At 41.0% G+C, this 21291-nt stretch overlaps 1 protein-coding gene across 6 annotated transcripts in view; it reads left to right on the top strand.

Annotated features, from left to right (window-relative positions):
• OFD1 (OFD1 centriole and centriolar satellite protein) overlaps positions 1–21291 on the top strand; it is a 71919-nt gene that overhangs the window by 49019 nt on the left and 1609 nt on the right. For all 6 annotated transcript variants that reach the window (XM_081042089.1, XM_081042090.1, XM_081042088.1 and 3 more), the window contains 15 exons: positions 102–209; positions 1589–1725; positions 2051–2224; positions 4111–4217; positions 6296–6415; positions 8903–8976; positions 11221–11312; positions 12336–12525; positions 13497–13627; positions 14156–14267; positions 15962–16537; positions 17048–17174; positions 18396–18496; positions 19531–19647; positions 20873–21021. In XM_081042089.1, coding sequence (XP_080898215.1) covers positions 102–209; positions 1589–1725; positions 2051–2224; positions 4111–4217; positions 6296–6415; positions 8903–8976; positions 11221–11312; positions 12336–12525; positions 13497–13627; positions 14156–14267; positions 15962–16537; positions 17048–17174; positions 18396–18496; positions 19531–19647; positions 20873–21021 — 2315 coding nt within the window. The remainder of the gene's footprint in view (positions 1–101; positions 210–1588; positions 1726–2050; positions 2225–4110; positions 4218–6295; positions 6416–8902; positions 8977–11220; positions 11313–12335; positions 12526–13496; positions 13628–14155; positions 14268–15961; positions 16538–17047; positions 17175–18395; positions 18497–19530; positions 19648–20872; positions 21022–21291) is intronic.

Here is a 21291-nt window from a genome sequence, read left to right as displayed (position 1 = left end):
AAAGGATAGTATTATAAAATCAAGATTATATAAACAGTGACTGAGTAATGGTTGAATGAGAGAAAATTGTGAGATGAAACTATATACATTGTGTTTTCCAGGTTTCCTCATGGAGTTTCTAAAAGAAATGGCAGCATATCATCAGGCCAAAGAGACTTATGATGTGGGCACTCAGACAAGTCCCGCATTTCCTAGCAAAGACTCTCTTGGTAATTATAGGCTTCTTTGGGAATTTCAGTTCTTCTGTTTCCTTTCTGAATGAAGGAAATGACCTGCTTTACTGTGTTATGTGTGAGTTCTGTGACCAGGAGGGGTGTAAGCTGCAGGCGGCAGTAACGCTTATTGTCTCCAGCGTCATTGCGGGAGGGGAGCAGGAGCTGCCCTCCAGTGCTGCTCCTCCCTGCATGACTGCCAGGGTTGCGTTTTCCAGAACTCATGGAGATGCCAAGGCCCACATTCTTGTTTGTTGGGTTGAACCTCTCAGCTGGGAGTTCTTCCCTGTGTCTCATCTAAAGTGAGAAGATCCTAGAGTATTTGCACTGCGGAGAGCTAGAGAAGTCAGTGACCCATCACTTCATTCTATAGTTGAGGAATCCGAGGTTGCCAGAGGGAGGAAGAGCAACTTTGAAACACCCTGTCTGGGTGTTTCTAGAACTAATGCTAGAATCTGAGTTTTTTGGCCCATGATCCAGAGCCTTTTCCGCTGTATAGCCTTTCTACAATACCATCCTGTCTTTTAGTTGTAGCTCAGGAGAGAAGGAAAACAGCGGGCTAAAATGATGTGATTCGTCCATTTCTTGGCCCTTCCTTACCCTTAACAATAGTGCCTTTAACTTGTAAGGCAATCAGAAGTTCAAACATTTCAGTTATTTCTGCCAGCCATTTTTCTCCTGTGTGTACTTTTTGGTGGGTGTGGGTATTATACATGATTGCGATTGTACTGTAGGTCCTGGTTTGCACTCTGCTATGTGGTTGGTTTGAGGGCCACGGGTCTACTGGACAGAGCGCTACAATGAGAGACAATCAGGAGACCTGGCTCTACTCCCAGTTATGCCCTTATGTAGTTGCTTAGCCCTCTGGGAGTCAGTTACACTGTGTGGACATCTGTGTCCTTCTCTGTACAGTGGAACACTTGAAACATGTGACCGGGGATTCATTTTAAGGTCAGTGTTTTCAATATGTGAGTCAACTTGTCCCCAGACCAATAAAACGACTGTGTTGGCATTTAGAGACTGGAAAGAGATTCTAGTGTTTTTTGACTTAAACTGTATTCTTTGCTTTCTTTTACCCTGACATGTTATGATGAAAATTTTCAAACATCCAAAAAAGTTGAAGCAGTTTTACAATCAGTCTTACAGTAAACACTTGTATACCTAGATTTCACTGTTAAAATATGTGTTACATAATACTTGCTTGATCACTTACTGTCCATCCAATAATCTAGCTTAATTTTTTGGTGTATTTCAAAGTAAACTGCAGACATCCCTGTACTTTCCCTGCTCTTGGCTTTTGAACAGTCCTCTGGCCTCTTGCTCACCTGACCACGTTTCTTTATCCTAATTTCCTGTCTGTGTGTTTTTTTTAATAGCTGAGAAGCTTCAGCTTATTGATAATCAGTTTGCAGATGCTTACTCTCAGCGTCCAAAGTTAGAATCTATAGAAATAAAGTTAAATGAATATAAGAGAGAAATAGAACAGCAGCTTCAGACAGAAATGTATCAAAAGGTAAGTTTATCTTGTTGCTGTTAACAAAGTGATATTTTTGCTTGTCTTCTCATGTGTTAATCTTAAGTATATGGGAAAATATCTAGAATCTTCATTAATGAATGTGATACTACGTATGCTGTTGTGCATATTATTTTTCTTTCTACTTCATGTCATTTCTTTTTGCCTTTTGAATGAGTCTTACAGGTACAGTGAATGAGATGAAACTCAACATGAATTAAACTAAATATGTTTAGGGCGTTGATGTTAAACCCATCCGGAGAATTTGTTACTATTTCTTTAGTGTAGTTACTGGTATTAACAATTAATTGTGATTAATTGACAGTTGAAGGTTTTAAAAAATACTGAAATTGCAAAACTTATAATGGAAGAGAAAAGAAAGTCTGAGAAAGAATTAGCTGAGTTCTGGAATGAATTTGAGAGAGCTCGTCAAGCAAAATCTGAAGCCCTCATTTCTCAGGAAAAGAAGACCCTTGAGAGAATTCAAAAGTACCAGGAGGTAATATTTTAAAATCATATACTGGGTGGCTGATTCCTGCAGCTGTTAGGATTGGCTCAAAGTACAGGAACAAGATGGGACAGTTGCAGGAATAATCGATGCCACAAGGCCCTACAGGACTAGTAGGGACTGGGGTCAAAAGCACAAGTGGAAGGACTGGCCTTGAAAAGGATACTCAGAATTCTTTCTTCTGAGACTCGGGAAGGAAAGAACTTGCAAGGATGTGAACGTCCATGTTGGGATTGTGAGAAACTGACACAAAATGAGAGGCAGATTTGAGGGTTAGGTAGCAGAGGGAGAGGACCAGCGGTGTGGAATGGCTGCTGGGGGGGAAAGGAAGAGCAGCTCTCTGAAGCAGGCAGCACTGATCGAGCTGTGTTGAGGGCCCTGCTGAGATGGGCTGCCTGGAATTGAAGTAGACCAGACCAAGTGTGTGTAGTTGATTGTTCTGTTGTAGCTCTTGGGAGGATTTGTAAGGCCAGCGAGGGCAGAGAGCTACAGGTATTTGGGAGTGGAGCTTTATAGAGCTGAATTTATTTGACTTGAAAAAGGCAGCCTATTGAATTGAAGACATTGGGGTTTGGCAAGATGGCAAAGGGAACCAGAGGAGAGAGTGGATGGCTACCAACCTAGGGGAGAAGGGAGGGCTGCATGGCAGTCTCAAAGACATCAAAGAATAGGTCTGCGGATACTGACAGGTACAAGAATAAGGACGGACCAAGAGCACAGAGTTACAGCTTGAGGTTTCAGGTGAAGATTGGAAACAATTCAGTGTGCTGCCATCAGAACAAAGGTGAAGGTCCCAGGAGCAGAGGAGTCCAGGGCTGCAGGGGTCATCCACGTGGCCATTTGATCTTGTTACCTGGGAAAGGGACTGGACAGCAGGTGGAGAGGTTGAGGAGTGGCAGGGAGTGATTGGATCCACTCCTTTAGGAAAAACAGGTTCTTTTGCCAAAGCTCTCAGACCACACGGGATTTGGGGCACTGTTTCCTGTGCGCACAGAACCACTGGTATCAGGAGGTGTTGGAAGTGGGGGTTTCCTCCCAGCGTCCATCCTACTTGGGGCTTCTTGTGAGACCCAGTTATTTAATGGTACTTGCACCCCCTCTACGATTTTTTATAGCATTTCTGGGAATTGGGCTCGTTTTAACTCAAAATGAATGTGGAAGCACAGATCTTTCAGATGACTGGATTGTGTTTAGATTGACAAGTTCATCTTCAAGATGCATGACTGACTAATCAGTTAGTTAACGCCTAAATGCCCAGTTAGTTAACAGATTCTCTGAAGGCTCTGGAGGTTGGCATCCTCGTGAAAGGCATCGTACCTTTATTCCCTGACTGGAATGCCCTTCCCCTTCTCTCACGGGTAAAACTGTCCTGTCCTTCAAGCTCCAGCTTGAATGTCACCGCCTTGTGATGCCTTCCCTGACTCCCCGTGACAGGCTCATTTAGGCGTCATTCCTGCTCTGGGTCTTGATTGACTTTCAGACAGTAAATACTGAACCATGGGGATTCTAGTCTTTTAGTTTTATTCCTGAATATACATTTCCTTCCTTCCTTCCTTCCTTCCTTCCTTCCTTCCACTGAAGAACTTACCAAAATTTTAAGTACGTGTCTGGGAAGTGTTAATTAACTAGTAGAATAATTAGACAAGGGATTTTAGGAATATAGGGTAATGTAGCTTAACAGTTTTTGGAGAAGGGAGTAAATCTGGGTGTAACCAGAATAGGCAAAATGCATATCTTGAATTGGAACTTTTTGAAAGTGAAATTGTTACTCTAAATGTCCGTACTTTGTTTTCTGGAATTTAGGAAGCAGTCTACTAGTTCAAATCTGTTATATTTTCTTTAGCTTGCTTGCTAAAAATCAATGCTTTCCTGTACAGATTGAAGCAAAAGAAATTTATGCTCAAAGGCAGCTTCTGCTAAAAGATATAAACTTGCTAAGGGGCAGAGAAGCAGAACTGAAGCAAAGAATTGAAGCTTTTGAATTGTAAGTAATGTGTGTTCATTTTGGATATTCAGAATGAATGAGATTAAAAAGAACTACATATGCCTAAATAGTCTAATGTTAATTGCCAAGTAGAGTTCTTGGTTATAAAGCTATTACCTAGCTTCAAAAAGGCACAAGTTAAGAGAAAAAAGACTAGGGTTTTGCGTTTGAAATACTAGACGTTGGGATGAAAAGTACAATGAGAGACCATCATCACAGTACAGTAAGACCAGACACGTAATTTGAAGATGCTAATAATGCCTTAACAAATCATGTTTCACTTTTACGTTCAGTCATTCAGATCTAATGGTTGCATGGGCATATAGTGACTGAGTTTCAGATATCCAGACCTGCCACATTTGCCTGCTCTGCTGTCAGTGGAAATGCAGTGACTCTGATTTGACTTGTACTGGGTGAAATGATTTCTTGTGCTGTGTGTGTTATGTTTGCTAAGTGCTCACAAATGCCTCATTCTTCAGATCTTACCCGGGATTAATAGCAAGCTCACCAGTCTACACTTTATGGAATAAGCTTTCTTTCCCATTAGGTTCTGCTATTAATTGATATTCACAAATACTCCAGGAATCTTACTTCATTCAGGATTTGTCTCCATTTTCATTAATTGTTCTCTCATTTATATAAGACTCTATTTAATTTCTTCTCTCTGCTCACCTTACTCTCTTTTCGGCAATACTGAAGAGGTAAATTGATCATGAGAGCAAAAAGGAAAGCAACAAAATTTGAGTGGAGATGGTCCATAATTATATAATCACTTTACCTCTAGTACTCCTACTCCCAATGAGGCATATATACTCAATATAGGTTTTTTTGAAATTTATTTATTTATTTTTAAATAATTTCTTATTTTTCAATTACAGTTGATATGCAACATTATATTAGTTTCAAGTGTACAACATAATGATTAGACATTTTTATAACTTATGAAATGATGACCCCAATAAATCTAGCAGTACCCATCTGACACTATACTAATACAGTATTATTGACTGTATTCCTTATGCTATACTTTACATCCCTGTGATTATTTTGTAACTACAATTTGTATCTGTTAATCTCTTCTCCCCTCCCCTCCCCTTCCTTCCCCTCTGGCAACCATCAGTTTGTTCTCTGAGTCTGTTTCTGTTGTGTTTGTTCATTTATTTTGTTCTTTAGACTCCACATGTAAGTGAAATTATATAGTATTGTCTGACTTATTTCACTCAGCATAATACCCTGTAGGCCCATCCATGTTGTTGCAGATGGCAATATTTCATCCATTTTTGTGGCTGAGGAATACTGCATTGGTTGTATGTACCACCTCCTCTCTATCCATTAAACTCAGTATAGTTTGCTGTTCCTTTGCTTCATGGGAAGCGAACACATAGAGCTTTTATCTTTTGCTTGGAATAGTCAGGGTTCCCCAGTACTGCTCATGGCTTGAGTACCTGTGAACCTGATGCCCTGGTTCTTATTGCTTGTGTGGTTGATTTTAGGTCTCACTATGAAGACCATTGTATTCTTCGGTATTTGGAAGTTCTCACTGATCCATCTGTGTTTTGCTCTCTCTTTTGGCACTTTTCAATTTTCAATCGCTAGATTATTAAATGCCAAGAACAAATCTTCTACCTTTAAAATCTATGGGCTAATGAATTAAATTTTACAGTTAGAAACAATATTATAGAAGAAACAAGCACTTAAATGGACTAACTTAAGTTTGATTTGTAGTTTTGTAACTAATAACATTATTCTTTTACCCCTGAAGTGATTATGTCCACTTATCACCTGTAGCCACTTTTTAAGTGTGAATCATCTTCTGTGAAAAACCACTTTGTTTTGACACTTTCACGCTGCCTCCAGCCTGGTGTCACCATATAGCTCCATCTGCTACCTCAGGTCCATCATAACTAGGTCATGAAATAGATGGAAGACTTCTGGCCCTTCCCATTTACTTCCCAGTGGTGACAATCACATAACAGTTTTAGTCTGTGGAACTGAAAACACATTTTGTTTGTTTTTTCCCTCAAGTCTTCAGATATTTTAGTTTTCTTACTTATTTTATATACTTTTGCTAATTTCAGGACCCAGAGGCTACAAGAAGAAAAAAATAAAAGTGTGACTGATGCGCTTAGGAGACGGGAGCTGGATATAAAGAATATTGAGGACACCTATGACCAGAAGCTCAGGAATGAAATTCTAAAGTAATTGTTTGGTGTTTTTAAAGAAGTAATGTTTGAATTAAGTTTATGGAAACATGGTAATACTAATGAAGTAGCTGAGACTAACATTTTATGGCAGAAGTTAGTGTTTACAAAAATGTGTTTTCTTTGACAGCCAAGCCTTTTTTATGAGTATTTGAGTTAAGATAGTTTTAAAAGGATACAGTACAGAGAATAGCATCCTCTCCTCGTTCTTACTCATAGGTCCTCTAACGTATTGTGGGCCTGTGATTTGCTTTCATTTTTAGGGCACCTTATGAGTTGCTCAGCTTGCACTGTTGATAAACTATAAAATTGGGATTACAATCACCTTTCGTTCTCTTTTCCTCTACCCCTCTCATAGTGCCACTAAGATGGGGAGGCCTGACAATTTATACATTATTCTACCTGTAGTCGTAGTATTGGTCTGTGAACATGTACCCTGTAGTCCTTCAAGATTCTACAGAGACAGAGTCAAAAGAAACAAACTGAGGGGCTTCCCCCCACCAGCAACACAGGCGAGCGCGTCCCTTTTGTTCTTCGCCTCCGGGCTCGACGCTTGGGGCTCCAGTTCCACCGCGGACCGCCCCGGAGGCTCGCTGCATACGCGGGCCGTGTGAAAGCCAGAAAAGCCGCCGAGAGGCGTGCACAGAGCCCACCATCTTTCCTGCCCACTAAGCCCTTAGAAAGTGGGCTTTCTCCGCCCCACCCTTGCTATGTGAAAGGGATACATTTTATGAGGCAGTGCTCAGAACTCAACCGTGGGAAGCTGGAATTTCACCCTGAGAAGGAAGGCGCTTCCTGGAGCCCTGTGTTGGTGGCAGTAGGAAAAACCCTTTTGCGTCCCCGGCCTTGAACCATCATGGCGCTGTACATAGAAGTTACACTGCGCGGCTTCGCCAGTGGAGACCCAACAAAGGTGCTAAACACCCGCGTAACTGAGAGGTCGGTCTCTTTAAAAAAAAAAAAATGGTGCCTTTGAAGTGCTGTCAGCCGTAGGAGAACTAAGACGTTGCTTTTCATTGGCTGGCTGTCACACACTGCGCCACTCTTTTCAGATAAGGTTTTATAACCCATTATATCTGAGCCATAAACTGGAACAATAGTTTAGACTATCGTGTTTCTGTCTGTTGAGAACGACTTCGATTTAACTTCTTTTTTAAGTCCCATATGAGTATGTAAATAACAAATTGACTCAATAAAATCTCTATTATGTGAAAAAAAAAAAGAAACAAACTGAAATTAACTATGTGAAGCAAAAATGATACAGGGAGAGGAAAATATCCACAGCTATGGTTACTATGCTTTCCTATAGTCTGAATTCTGTTGTGTTACAGTGACTAATATCTTAATGCAAAGACATTAAGCCCATGGTAACTTCTCTCTCCAGGGCTCAGTGTAGGATCTCACACATAATAAGTGTTCAGTTAATATTTACTGAGTAAATGAATTACTGGCCAACAGATGACTCAGCTCAGCTGCTCTGGGTACTTCTTAATCATTATCTTCTTTACTGCCTTGCCCATTATTTGTCACTGATAATTCCACTACGTAGTATTTGCAAAGGTTTCTTCAGGTTACTCTTGAAAAGAATTCTAAGGAAAAGAAATTCAGCACCTCTCCACGTATCAGTTTTGAAAGGAGGCTGTTATCTCTACATGTTTTATGTGGGCTCCTCAAATATAGTAGCAGATACTGAAGTACGTACTTGTTAAACTATTAGGAAGAAATGAATATGTGTGTTTGTTACTTGACATACCCACGGGGAGAGAGCATGAACTGTTTGGTGTCATTCGTCTGGCTGGGTATCCTCTGTGACTTTGGCAAGTGTTGGAGTTTGGAGGATATTCACCACAGGAATGCTTCTCTTTTCTTTCTGCCATCTCTGAACCAAAAAGCCAGCCAGTAACAGTTGGTGGAGATAAGTAAAACTGCATGGAAATGTGCCTTTTGGTATTGCCAATTCGGATTATAAAGGTGTTGGCAGTTGGCTCCCGGTACTGTGCTCCTGGGAGAGGGTGGAGGCAGGCAGGTGGTTTGGAAATGACATACTTCTTATCATTTAGACTCGGTTGTACGACACTGGCAAGAACGATGAGATAAGTGTGTTCGAAGTGAGGGGGAGTATTTTGAGGGGGATCAATGGCAATGTATCCTTTACTGTAATAAATTTATTTTAATAAATTTTATTGTAATAAATAAATTTTAAACATACACTGTATTTTTTGATCACACCTCGTATAGAGTGTGAATTTAACTTAATGTACTCCTTTATGTCAGTCCAACTGATGAATGATTGCTCAGTAACCTCACAAGTTTGGGGACACAATTTATAGGATTGCAGCAGGCTTTTACTGGACCTTTTACATTCAGAATTTGGATCTCTGGCCTTGACATTTATGTGTTGTCATGTTCAGTACCCTCATGCATGGATGGGAGTCTGTCCAGGAGAGTAACAAGAAACTAATTTTCAGTCATTCTGATTCTCAGGTATCAGCTTGAACTAAAGAACAACTACATCGCTAAAACTAACAGACTGATTGAAGAAGAAAGGAAGAATAAAGGTGATTCTGAGAGGGGAGGACTGTTTTTTTCAGTTCTGATGTAGGTTCTTAGCTTCCTAAATTGGGTCTGTTCTATATTCTGAAAATATATATACCTTATACTTCATTGTTACTACAAAATTACACATCTTTTTGTCCTTTTAATTTTACAAAATTTTAAAAAATAGTCGTCTTTCACTATGTTTTTGCAAACCATGTTTAACCTTTTGTATAGTCATAAAGGTCACTGATTTATTGGCAGGATTTTATCCAACTTTATTATTTTTTGTTTATGAGAAAAATAATATGTCAAAAATGACCCTTATCCTGAGAGGAAGTAGGGTAGTCAGGATTTTTTTGTCCCATTCTCCTACCCCTCTCCCCTTGGAAAATCATCAGCTTGTTCTCTGTATCTGTGGGTTTGTTTCTGTTTTGTTTATTCATTGGTTTTAGATTCCACATATAAGTGAAATCATACAGTATTTGTATTTCTCTGTCTGATTTATTTCACTTAGCATAGGACCCTCTAGGTCCATCCATGTTGTTGCAATGGCAAGTTTTCATTCCTTTTTATTGCTGAATAATATTCCATTGTATACTTGTACCACATCTGCTTTACCCAGTCATCTATTAGTAGACATCTAGGTTGCTTCTATATCTTGTAATGCTGCATAATACTAGTAATGTAATGCTTCCATATTACTATAGGGGTGCATATATCTTTCCAAATTAGTGTCTTTGTTTTTTTCGGATAAATACCCAGGAGTGGAATTGCTGGATCATATGGCAGGTCTATTTTTAATTTTTTGAGGAATCTCCATACTGTTTTCCATAGTGGCTGCACTAATTTACAATCCCAATAGTGTATAAGGGTTCCCTTTTCTCCACATCCTCACCAGCACTTGGTGTTTGTTGATAAGTTATTCTGACAGGTGTGAGGTGGTATCTCATTGTGGTTTTAATTTGCATTTCTCTGATGACTAGTGATGTTGAGCATCTTTTCATAGGTCTTTTGGCCATCTGTATGTCCTCTTTTGGGAAATGTCTATTCAGGTCCTCTGCCCTATTTTTAATGGATTGTTTGTTTTTTTTGGTGTTAAGTTGTACGAGTTCCTTATGTATTTTGCATATTAACTCCTTATCAGATGTATTATTTGCAAATATCTTATCCCATTCAGCAGGTTGTCTTTTTGTTTTGTTGGTGATTTCCTTTGCTGTGCAAACACTTTTTAGTTTGATGTAGTCCCGTTTGTTTATTCTTTTGTTGATTCTTCCCGGGGTAGACATATCTAAAAAAATACTGCTGAAAGCAATGTCAGAGAGTTTACTTCCCATGTTTTCTTCTTGGAATTTATGGTTTCATGTCTTACATTTAAGTCTTTAATTCATTTTGAGTTTATTTTTGTATATTTTGTATATTTTTATATATTTGAATATATTTTGATAAATCTGTGATTGTCAAGAAGGTGGCAGCAACTTATTGCTGTCTGGTAAATGTTACTCTTAACCATGAGAGACTTCATTTTTACTAATGGAAAATTTTATTTTAACTTCTCTGTCCCCTGTGACCTATTTCCTTTTTTTTTTTTACTTTTAATATATTTTTATGCTTTATGATATTTTCTCTTGACCTCCTAAACTGTTGTATCCATTAGCACGGGACTAGGAATGTTGGATAATATTTCAATCTCCAGGTATTTTACATTTCAGTGTTTCTAGAAACTTGCCTGTGACAGGAAGTTGAACTTTTGGTAGAAAGTTCAAAGGAATTCTTGGGAGTGAACTAGAGCTGGATACTTGATGTTGACCTATAAGGTCACGCAGTGCGTGTCTGCTCCTTTGTGACTATCTGGGGGAGAGTAATACTTCTTTAGGAATTAGGACCATCATGTATTCAGCAAATTATTTTTTGATGATGTATCTACATAGACTTGTGTTAATGACAAAATTGTCACTACAGAGTTGTAACAGACAAACCTTTGTCTTTAAGGAAATTCAGAACTGTTGGCATGAGGGCTCTGAGCAGACAGTGTGACTCTGGTTAGTGTGTTAGCAGGAGGAAATTCACCACATTTATGACCGTTGTAACTAACTTCCTGTCACCCGTTGGTAACAGGGCTTATTTCTTACTTGCCTGCTGATTTTCTGCTATTTTAGATTATGAAATAATGGTCATTAGGTCTGACATACTGGCCATAAATTGTTAAATGACTTTTATATTCACTAGAAAAACATGATGTTTAATTGGTTGGCTCTTTCTTACAGAAAAAGCTATACATTTGCAAGAGGAGCTCACAGCTTTTAATTCAAAAAAGGAAAAACTCAATCATTATGCAAATCGTGTGAAAGAACTTGAGGTAATTGTTAACAGCCTATTATTTTTTTTGAAATCGCTGTTCGACAATATGTGAAATTTTAGTTTTAGCCATACATAGTTTATCTTAAGTTATACTCTTGGTATGTTTGGACTGTTTATTATACGACTGAGAAGGTGATGGCTGAACTTAAGTTAATTTAGTAGTTCTTCATTTCAATCTTAGTCTCCTAGGGAAGCATAAAAAGAGGATATCCTTTGGGGCCTAGAGTTCTGCTTGAATCCTGTGGCTCCCTTCCTGCATCTGTGCTTCCAGGCAGGTTCTGTGATCTCCGATTCCATTTCCGTAAACTTTAGGATATTGCCCACCTTCCATGGTTGTTGAGGGGCTTGAGTGAGCTGATTTATGTGCGTAGCATATAGCAGATGGCCGGTACACATTAGTTTCTACCTCAGCCTCTTCTCCCTTCCCATCAGCAGCAGGTAAAATTCTTATTACAGTGAGATCTTACAGATGAAAACAGAATGAGATGCATTTTTCACATGTCACTGTTACTTTCTTTCTGTTCATTCATGTGTTTGCTAGCTGAAGCCCAGAACTGGAACTTTAGGTATTTAATGTATACTCTGTATGTAAAAATTTTTTTATAGCTGTAATGATTTGAGAACTTTGTAGGTTTTTGTATACATTGTACTAAGAAAAGGAAAGCACCTTCCGTCATGTTTGTGATATCTCACCTTTTCATATTTAAGAATAAATATTGCTACAATCTGTGATTGCTGTGGGGACCTTAGTTGCATCTGGAAAATGGAGTGATCATGAGAAGCACTTACTTTGTAGGAGAGGGTTCTACATAAGTAAAGTTGGATGAACTCCGCCTGCTCCAACTCTAGGGCAAAAGATGACTTTCAATGTTGCAGTTAGGGTCTTGTTGTTGCGGAGAACTAGACTTCTGTCAAGTGCCTTAATTACTTGGTGCCACCCGGCTTCAGGCAGCCTGCCAGCTCTGGCTTAAGCAGTACTGTGGTCACTGTTCAAATGTAAGTTTTACTTTGTCAATTCCAGCTTGATCTAGAGTCTGTCAAAGCCCAGTCTTTGGCAATAACAAAGCAAAACCACCTACTGAATGAAAAGATTAAAGAGATGGGTGACTATTCATTGCTGAAAGAAGGGAAACTGGAGCTGCAGGCACAAAATAAAATGCTTAGACAACAACTGGAAGAGAGTAGAAAGGAAAACTTGCATCTCCTAAACCGTATGTCTTTTTACTTGATTTGCATGTTTTTATAATTCATATTCACTTAGTATTTTGAAACTGCTTTGTACCTGTAAGGGGGACTTCAATGGGGAAATTTTAATGAAATTAAGATGCTCGGTTTGAAGGTACTTCCTTTTTGCTTGCTATTGAATAATTATTAGTGTCACTAAGAAGAAATGTTTTTAAACTGTACAAATCTGCCTCTCTGGATGGTAGCAGATTCCCCTTGGGCTCTGCTGGTTGGGTTTGGCCAGTGGGGATACCCTCAAGCTCTGGGAAGGAGGGATGACTGAGGTTGTTAGTACCTCCCACGTCCCCCACCCACTCCCGCCACCTCAGTGTGCAGTGGCCCTGAGCTGGCCCTGCACCTCTTAGCCAGGCAAGATCCCAGTGCTTGGGGCATAGCCTCTCCAGTTCTGAGAAATCCTCCCTCCCTGTCCATCTAGGTCCAAGGAGTGGTAAGAGCATGGCTCCTTTACTAGCCCAGGGAACTGCACCATCCTTTGTGCCTACCTTACATAAGTTGCCCTTTATTAGAGGGTCCCCACTGACCCCTATGGGCCAACTCCATCTGCTCTCTGCCTGGACCCCTACCGCTGACAGATGCATGGACTGGACCTTGGGGCAGTCATCAACAGGCTTTGATGGAGGCCTCCTTTGTGCCTTCTGGCTGTGGTAGAGGGGAGAGGCTGGCTTTCAAGTTAAGTGGAGGATAGGAAAGAATTCTTTTACTTGGTACTCCACGTACTACTATGTAGAGTAGTAAAGTTTGTGTTTACATGCCTTAAATTCTTTTGTTCTGAAATTTGTGAGTCAGGGTTGCTTTTAGTCCATTTAACACAATTTGTGTAATAGTAATCACATGCATACAAAGAAAAGGGAGAACAGTTTAAAATCTCTTGAGCTGCTTTTGTTATGTGAAATAAGAGAACTTCAGGTTGGTAATGACCAGGTTTTTACCTTTTTAGGCATAGCTCAGCCATCTCCTGAGCTGGTGATTTTTCAGAAAGAATTAAAGAAAGCAGAAAATGTGATTGCGTTTGAGCATAAGGAGTTTGAAGCCCACAAGCAAGCCCTGTACAAACAGCTGCAAAAGGAAGTGAGTACGGCTCCTTGCTCGGCCCGCTGTTGGGCCAGGAGACAGGTAAACTAGGCATATGTCACACCAGCGTAAATTAGATTGATTTTAACATCAAAAATTACTCCCCAATATGCTGAGGGTATCCTTTCTCATCTGAGAAAATTCTCGAGTGATTGTGTGACTATTTTCATAATAAGTAATAAAATCCGGAGGAAAGCAAACACACCTAAACACAAAATTATCCAAATCCTGATGGTGCCCACTGTTTAAGTATCTCTTCATTCTCACCCTCAGCTTAGAAATATTAACATTCATTCTGATGTCTGCCTCATGCCCTGGAGTAGCTGTTCTTTGAGATAGTGAAGAAAGAGGTGGGAAACTTTTTGTGTGTTCTGTTGTTCTTTTCTAGGGACCTGTGCATTACAAGTGTAAAGCTGCTTAGAATTGGCAAAACAAAGAGAATAAGACCAAAAAGAGAACTGTTCCTTTTGAATTGAACTGCGATTCTTTTACGTTGATTTCTTTTCCTTCTCCAAATCTTTTCAGATTGAGCATTCTGCACTGCTGAAGGCCCAGATATTAGATTACGATGCCTCTGTAAAGAGGTTAACTATGCAGGTGGCCGATTTACAATTGCAACTGAAACAAACTCAGACAGGTCAGAGACCTTTTTAACCTATAAGTGTGTGTGTGTAAAGCTTCTGATGTTGGTGGAAATGTAATGATTGTTACTCATTGAGTTTTTAGTAGTTCTCACAGTAGGGCAAAAGCCATAGAGATATGTGTCATCTTAGAAGTAAAACTCCCTATCCATTTCCGGAACATCCACTGGGTTATCAGCTAAAGTGACTTGCTATCACAGGTGCTCCATGGCTTGGGAGAGCCTTGTAGCCCAAATAGGAAAGATGTGGTGGTGACACAGAAGTGCCCAAATTCATCCTGGAACTAGGTTTTTCTTTTATATTTGTTATCCTGATAGTAAGACCAATCGACTCTTCAGTGGTTACACATTGTCCTTGACACATGAGTAAATATGCATATGGGAGACGCAGGGTGGCCTAGTAAAAGAGCATCGCCGCTGGAATCAGAAAACTGATTTTGTCTTCAGACACCAATTTTGAAGTTAGTTGTTTGACCTTGGGCACATTTAACTTCCTTGGACCACAGTTTCCTCGTTTGTAATGGGGATAAGAGTACCTGCCATGGTGAATGAAGATGAAATGAGATGGGTCCTACACTCGGAATGGTTCCTGCGATCATTCTATTGCATGTCTTCACTGTGCATGCATGATACCTGCCCCTTCCTTCTTCATAAGAAGTGTACTGAAGCTTAGATACCTTCTTTCACTGCTTTCAAGCCTAAAGGAAATTTCTGTGTTTTTCCAGTTGGTCTGGTTTCTCACACTTCCTGGTTCTGAGCCTTCCTCAGTTCCCATTTGCACTCTTCCCTCATCAGTCCTTGTTCCCTTCTGCACTGGTTTTTTTATCTCTTTACTCATTTCTACTCTTTCCTGTTCCTCATTTGCTCTCAACAGTTCTGTTTGCCAAAGTGCCCACAGCTAAAATCATAGCAATCTTGTATCACGAAAAATAGCTTCGTGAAGATGGAACTGTTTTGAACGCATGCATTGCCCACTGCAAGCGTGTGCCCTGGAGGCATTGCAGGAGAACAGCGGCCATACAGACTGGCTTTGCATGGCCTGCTTTTGCGTTAGGAAATCCCAGCGTCTCTACGCCCTGCCAACTGTGACCCAGCTCCAGTCCCCCGTCTGTAATATGGGAGCAGTGGGAGTTGTCGGCCCTCAGCCTTGTTGTGACTGCAGGACCTCATTCCCTTATCTGAAACCCGGCCCTGCACTCGATTTCGCCATAGCCCTGGGAGTTCCGGGGCAGCTTCCTATAAGGAAACATGTAGATTAACTCACAAATGTATGAATATCCATGTTGGGTAGAAGAATAAAGATTATACGTGGGTTTGTATCAGTTCAGGTCAATTTATCAACCAGATGAGTTCAGGTCTGGTTAGGCTTTGTGACCAAATAAATTATGAATAAATTTTCAGTTCTCAGAGCTTTTTGGATTTCAAGATTGTGTATAATGGATTGTGAAGTAGTATCATGGTTAAGAAAGAAGACCTATGATCTGTAGCAGCTACATAGGCGCCCTAAATAAATGTTAATAAGTATTCGCATCACTGTGGCTTCAGAAACTGTTTAATACGCAAGTTTGTCTTTCTTACTATCTTGTTTCTTTTTTCAAAAGAAATAATACTCTCAAGTATATCTCGTTCTATTCACTGCCTTTTATCCCCCCCCCCCCTCGGTTCTCACACTATCTCTTTGTCACCTGCAGCCCTGGAGAACGAGGTGTACCGCAATGCAAAGCAGTCTCTGGTGCATGGTTCTGTCAGCGGTTTCATGGTGCCTCCCAACGGTGACAGAAGTGGGGATTTCTTGGAAAATCCTCTCGAACAGGAAAAGCTGATGGCAGGCACAATTACACCAGTGGTTGTCCGTTATCCAGCTGCAAGCATGGACAGTAGCTCACCCGATTCAGACCTTGAGTTTGTAGCCAGTACCAAGGCACGAATGAAGGAGCTGGAGCAAGAGGCCGAACGCTTGGAAAAAGCTTTCCAAGATTACCATCAAAGAATGAGTCAGTACCCAGCCGCTAAAAGCCCATTAGCAGCCAAGAGCCGGTCACCCCTGCACTTGCTGGAAACTCTCAAGAGTGTCAGTTCAAGTTCCCCCGAAAGGAGTATTTTGGCAGAGGACGGCGCCTTGTCCAAGCAGCGTCGCGCGGACGACGTGACAGAAGCACTGACGGGCAGCGCGGCCTCACAGCCCTGCAGAGGCACTTGCAGACGCCTCTCCTCCACTCCCCTTGCCAAAGCTAAACAAAGCCTTGATGGCAAAATGCATCTGGAAGGTGAGCTTCTGCAGAAAGGGTTGTAGGATGCTCTGGACTTGGATGGATCTGGTCCTCAGTAGCCCTCTTGTCTGAGTAGTGCTGCCCTCGACAGCAGGAAGGAGTGGGAAGCGCATGCGTAGCTGGGTCTGGGAAAGCCCTAGCCCGGCACGTGTGTCCTCTGCACCTCTGCCTGCCTGCTGGCAGCAGCGTCAACCTCAGGACACAGGGTCGATGTGGGAGGCAGTGGGACAGAGTGGCAAGTTCCAGCACTGGGCTTGGCACACACGGGTGGTCAGAGAGTGACAGTGGCTGTTCCTTTACCACTGATTAGTTTTCTGCATTTTATTGTTATCACTGCAGTTTCATGTAGATGCTTAAATCGTTAATTCTGTGGATCATTTATGCATCATCCTCAGGTGTTTACAAGGATAATAGTTTATTTTCAAACTAATAGAACTCTAGAAACCACATTGCTTTTTTCTCTGTGTAATTTGTAATATTCTTGCCCTGGTTTCTTCTGCCCCTTAGGCCTGGGCCGATCCACTGCTGTTGTCCCCAGCCCTAGTCCTGACAGAACGCCCCAGCTTTCACCTGCTGAGTCTCGGCACAGCCTTTCCATCCATTCGCCGCCCAGGTCTTTGGAGCAGATGGCAGGGTAAGTACTGTGTTCTGGTGGCTTCAGCCTACTCTGGTTAACTACATAGGGGCTCGGCCTTGACTTGTTTGGATTTTTTAGCTGATACTAAAGACCATGTGACAATATAGAATTTGTGATCAGATTATTAGATGATGTGTGACCTTTGAGAATCATCTGATTTACCAGGGAAAAATTCCTTTAGGCAAATAGGTCATTTCTACTTGTTTGATAAACTTGCTATATGGAATATGTGCTATGGTATCGATAAACATCTTTATAGTTCCATATAAACCGAATACACTCGGTTTATAAAGATAAAAAAACTAATGTACAAAAATCTGCAAAAGCACATAAATTCAGTTGATTTTTAAACTTGAAACAGTTTCACACATCACTAAAATTCATTTTAAAGGATATTTTGGTGTTTAAGTATAAACAAACAAAATTCTAATTTGTCTATTGAAATGAATTTTAAAGTGGTGGGAGTCCTAGGGTATGGCTGCTAGGACTATTTGTCTATTTGTCTATTGAAATGATTTGAATTTTAAAGTGGTGGGAGTCCTAGGGTATGGAAGCAGGATGGAGTAGATGTGTTTAGAAGCTGGGCAGCGGGTTGCCCGGCCTGGGATGTGAGTCACATATGGGCCCCTGCCTGTGCCTGGTCCCTGGTCCCACAGCGGGAGATTCTGCTCCTTAGTTCTGGGCTCCAGCCTGGGCATCTGCGTATTAATTCAGGTCTACTGTACAGAGTTGAAAACTGCTACGTGTGCCTGTCATGGTCCTAAAGCATGTAAATTTGTTTTTTAAATATCACTCTTGTGGTAAAGCCAAGAGGAGAGACGAGACCACATGCTGAGTTGGGGCACTTCCATGCATATGGGCTTATGGTATTGCATCTTCAGCTGGCTCCTACCAATGATGTGGAGAATTTGTTTTCTTCAATAGGTCTTGTGGTTCTTGACCAAATAAACTCCTGGGAACACCATCTCAGTGCAACATTATTCTTTGCTAACGACGGCAGTGCCTACCTCACAGCTTGAGCTGGTTGTGAGGGCTGCCTGAGCTAACGTGTGTTCATTGCTTAGAATGATGCCTGGTGCAGGTAGCTCTCATTCTCAGTGGGAACAATTAATTTTCTAAAGCATTTTCTCGAGTCACAAAAGGCTTTTCATCATCCTATGCTCTTGGGTTTTACATTATTAAAGCTTCATGTTCATGGATTTTATTCTTCCAATCCAGTCTGTATCAAAGACAAACTGAACTTCAAGACAAAACTGAATCTTCAAATCCAGACAAGCTACCTTTTAAGGGTAATGAGGAATCTGAATCATCTTTTCAATGTAAGTTCAAATATAAGTACCAGTTTTTATAAGTTGAAAATGTAGAAAGCTTAGTTTTGGTGAAACATATCCATTGCTCTGAAAAGCAAAGCAGTTACAAATTAGGACATTTGCATTTTGTGATAAAACCATAAATATAGATATGTTGATCGTATTTATATCACAAAGATTTCCAGGGGTGCGTTTTGAGTTCCATTTGTAAAAAACTTCAGGAGAACCAATAATTTCAAAGTTGGAGAGCTAATCCCACAAGTGAACCCTTAATTTACCAAGTTTGGGATTGCCCTGATTTAAAATAAGTGATTTTTTTAGTTTGTTTTTTTTTTTGTTCTTTTTTATGGGATATGAAGATGCTGAGTTATTTTTCTTTAATTTGTACAGATTCCGTCCACTGCCACAGACTTAGAAAACCCAATCTTAGTGAAAGAATGGAAGTGAAAGTGTATTAGCTTCATTGTCTGGCCCTGCCTTAGCTTGCTCCACCTGGGAGCTTCCTGTTTAAGTGTAAAATTGTGGTGTAGAGTCCACCATCTCTGAGGTTCTTCCCAGCTGGGGAAGTCTTTATGTTTGTATATAACCTATCGTTTAACCTTGTAAGCTTCATCGCCAAGTCTGAAAGTATATTTTGAACAGTTAAATGAGAGAGCTTTATCAGATTTGCAAATTCTTTGTAATTTTAACCACTTTCTTAACAACTTCCTTGATATGTGAATAGAATTCAAATGATTATCAGCAAGCCAGGTGAATTCTTCTTTGTCACTTCCTGTTGAGTTACAAATCTAATTTTGTAAACAAATGTAATTCTTTAAAGTGTAAGGACACTTTGAGAAGTGAATACTTCTCAAAGTATTCATTGAATAACATCAGGCGGTTACGCCAAGAATGTCTTACTTAGAATTCTGTAAGGACAGACTGGCTGGTGGCTGTGGCCCAAACTTGAGTGCTCGCAATGAGCTACCCCACACTGCGCTGTACTCCCTTCTCTCGCTGTTGTTAGGAGGGACTCATGGGACACTGGTTTGCACCTTGTGTAGTTGCAGGGGACGTGTCAAAGCAGTTTGAAGCAGAGGGTGTCCGTCCTGCTGGCGACATGCCCCATTTGGACGCTGCCGCAACCGCTCCCGCCAGGCCTGTCTCCTATCACTACCCAAGTAAGTTTTCCTTTGTTTTAACTAACAGGTAGCGTGACTGCATACTGAACGCCAGTCTGTGCCCTATAACTTACTTCACATATTGTTGAAGGACTTTTTGTAAGCATGAATTATTCAAAGTCTTGGGGTTGGAGTGTTATCATTATTAATGACATTTCTGAAGTAACTCAATTTGAACTTGTAGTGCTGAGGAGAAAATTGAAGGAAAGGCTTCTAATTTAAGTCTTCCTGGGCGAATTGCTTTTGAATTGCTTTTAAATTTTTTTCTTTACTTGTCCAAAGTCTGACAGAGCAGTTAGCTTTTTTGCTTAAGATACTTCTGCAAAAACCATTCCATAAGAGGCATGCCATCTTGGGAAATCATAGTGGGAAATTGAAATAATCGTTAATAACCGTTATACATCTTTAATCTGATTGTAATATTTTACTATTATTTCTTTTCCTATCTTTTGCAACCTTCATTGCCAAATCTGAAAGTGTATTTCCAATAGTTAAGGGAGAGGGCTTAGTCATATTTTCAGATTCTTTGTAACTAACAACTGTTAACCCTGGTGGCTGAGTGAACATGGTGTAGAAAGAGCATGATTAAAGGGACAGGAATAATAATTTTAGGTATGAAGCTGGTGCTGTGAGATTTCCATGTGTTGATAGCAGGGAACCTGTCAGAAACATGGATGTGAGGCTGGGGGAGAGATCAGACTCAAGAAAAAGAGGTGGAATGATGGGGACATAGGCGATAGCTAAAACCCGAGGAAAGGATCAGCCTGGAGGAAGTGGGGAATAACAGCAAGATGGCTGGGGGCCTGTGTGTGCTGGTTTTGTACTGTTCTGGGCAGGAGAGGCTCAGGCCCCTTTGTGGGAGTCAGAGGAAAAGTTATAAAACTGCCTTGTGGATAAAAAGGGGCTAATGGTTAAGTCAGGGCAGGGATGCAGGGCTTGCCTTGGGAAGGATGAAGGAGGGAGGGGGAGGGTGAAGAGGATGAGAAAATATGATGGGAGGGGAGGCACTTGAAGTCGTTCATGGTAAGCGTGACTTGTATTCATCTCAGTAACGGAAAGGGTGGATGCGGTGCTAGGAGTGGGGCCGGGGGCTGCAAGATCAGGAAGATGGACCAGCAGGTCAGAGTCCTCTGAGAATCAAGCAGTCTCCCCGAGTCTCGGCAGGGGCTCCTGTTTAAAAGACTGATGTGGGAAGTTACTCACTCTTTATTTCCTTATCCTTTAGGTGTAGATCAGAAACAAATTGAACAGAGAGAAGAAGAAAGCATATGGGAGCAGCAAGTGAAAGAACAAAGGCAGAAAGAAGAAAGTAGGCAGAGTGAACAAGAAGCGTTAGAAAGGGAACGAGAGCTAGAAGAACTGGATCAAGAAAGGGTAATAATACTAAGGAGAGCTGAATTCTCCATGCTGGTTTCTCCATGGTGTACCTTCAGAAAGTACCTTGCTGTCAGGGCCGTGAGTCCTCAGTGTGTCCCGGAGTCATAGCAGTGGTAGGTAACTTAAAAAGCCTGCCGCAGGCATCCGGGCCTCTGCTTTGCCTCAGTACCACAAAGGGCTGCGCACATGTACCTTAGGAGTTCGTTGCAAAGGGAAGCGTTTGCCAGCCCGTTGACGCCTTCTCATCTGGCCCTGAACACACGCCTG

The sequence above is a fragment of the Rhinolophus hipposideros genome (genome assembly GCF_964194185.1).
Source record: "Rhinolophus hipposideros genome assembly, chromosome: X".
Lineage (NCBI taxonomy): Eukaryota > Metazoa > Chordata > Mammalia > Chiroptera > Rhinolophidae > Rhinolophus > Rhinolophus hipposideros.
This window is presented reverse-complemented; position numbering and strand designations above follow the sequence as displayed.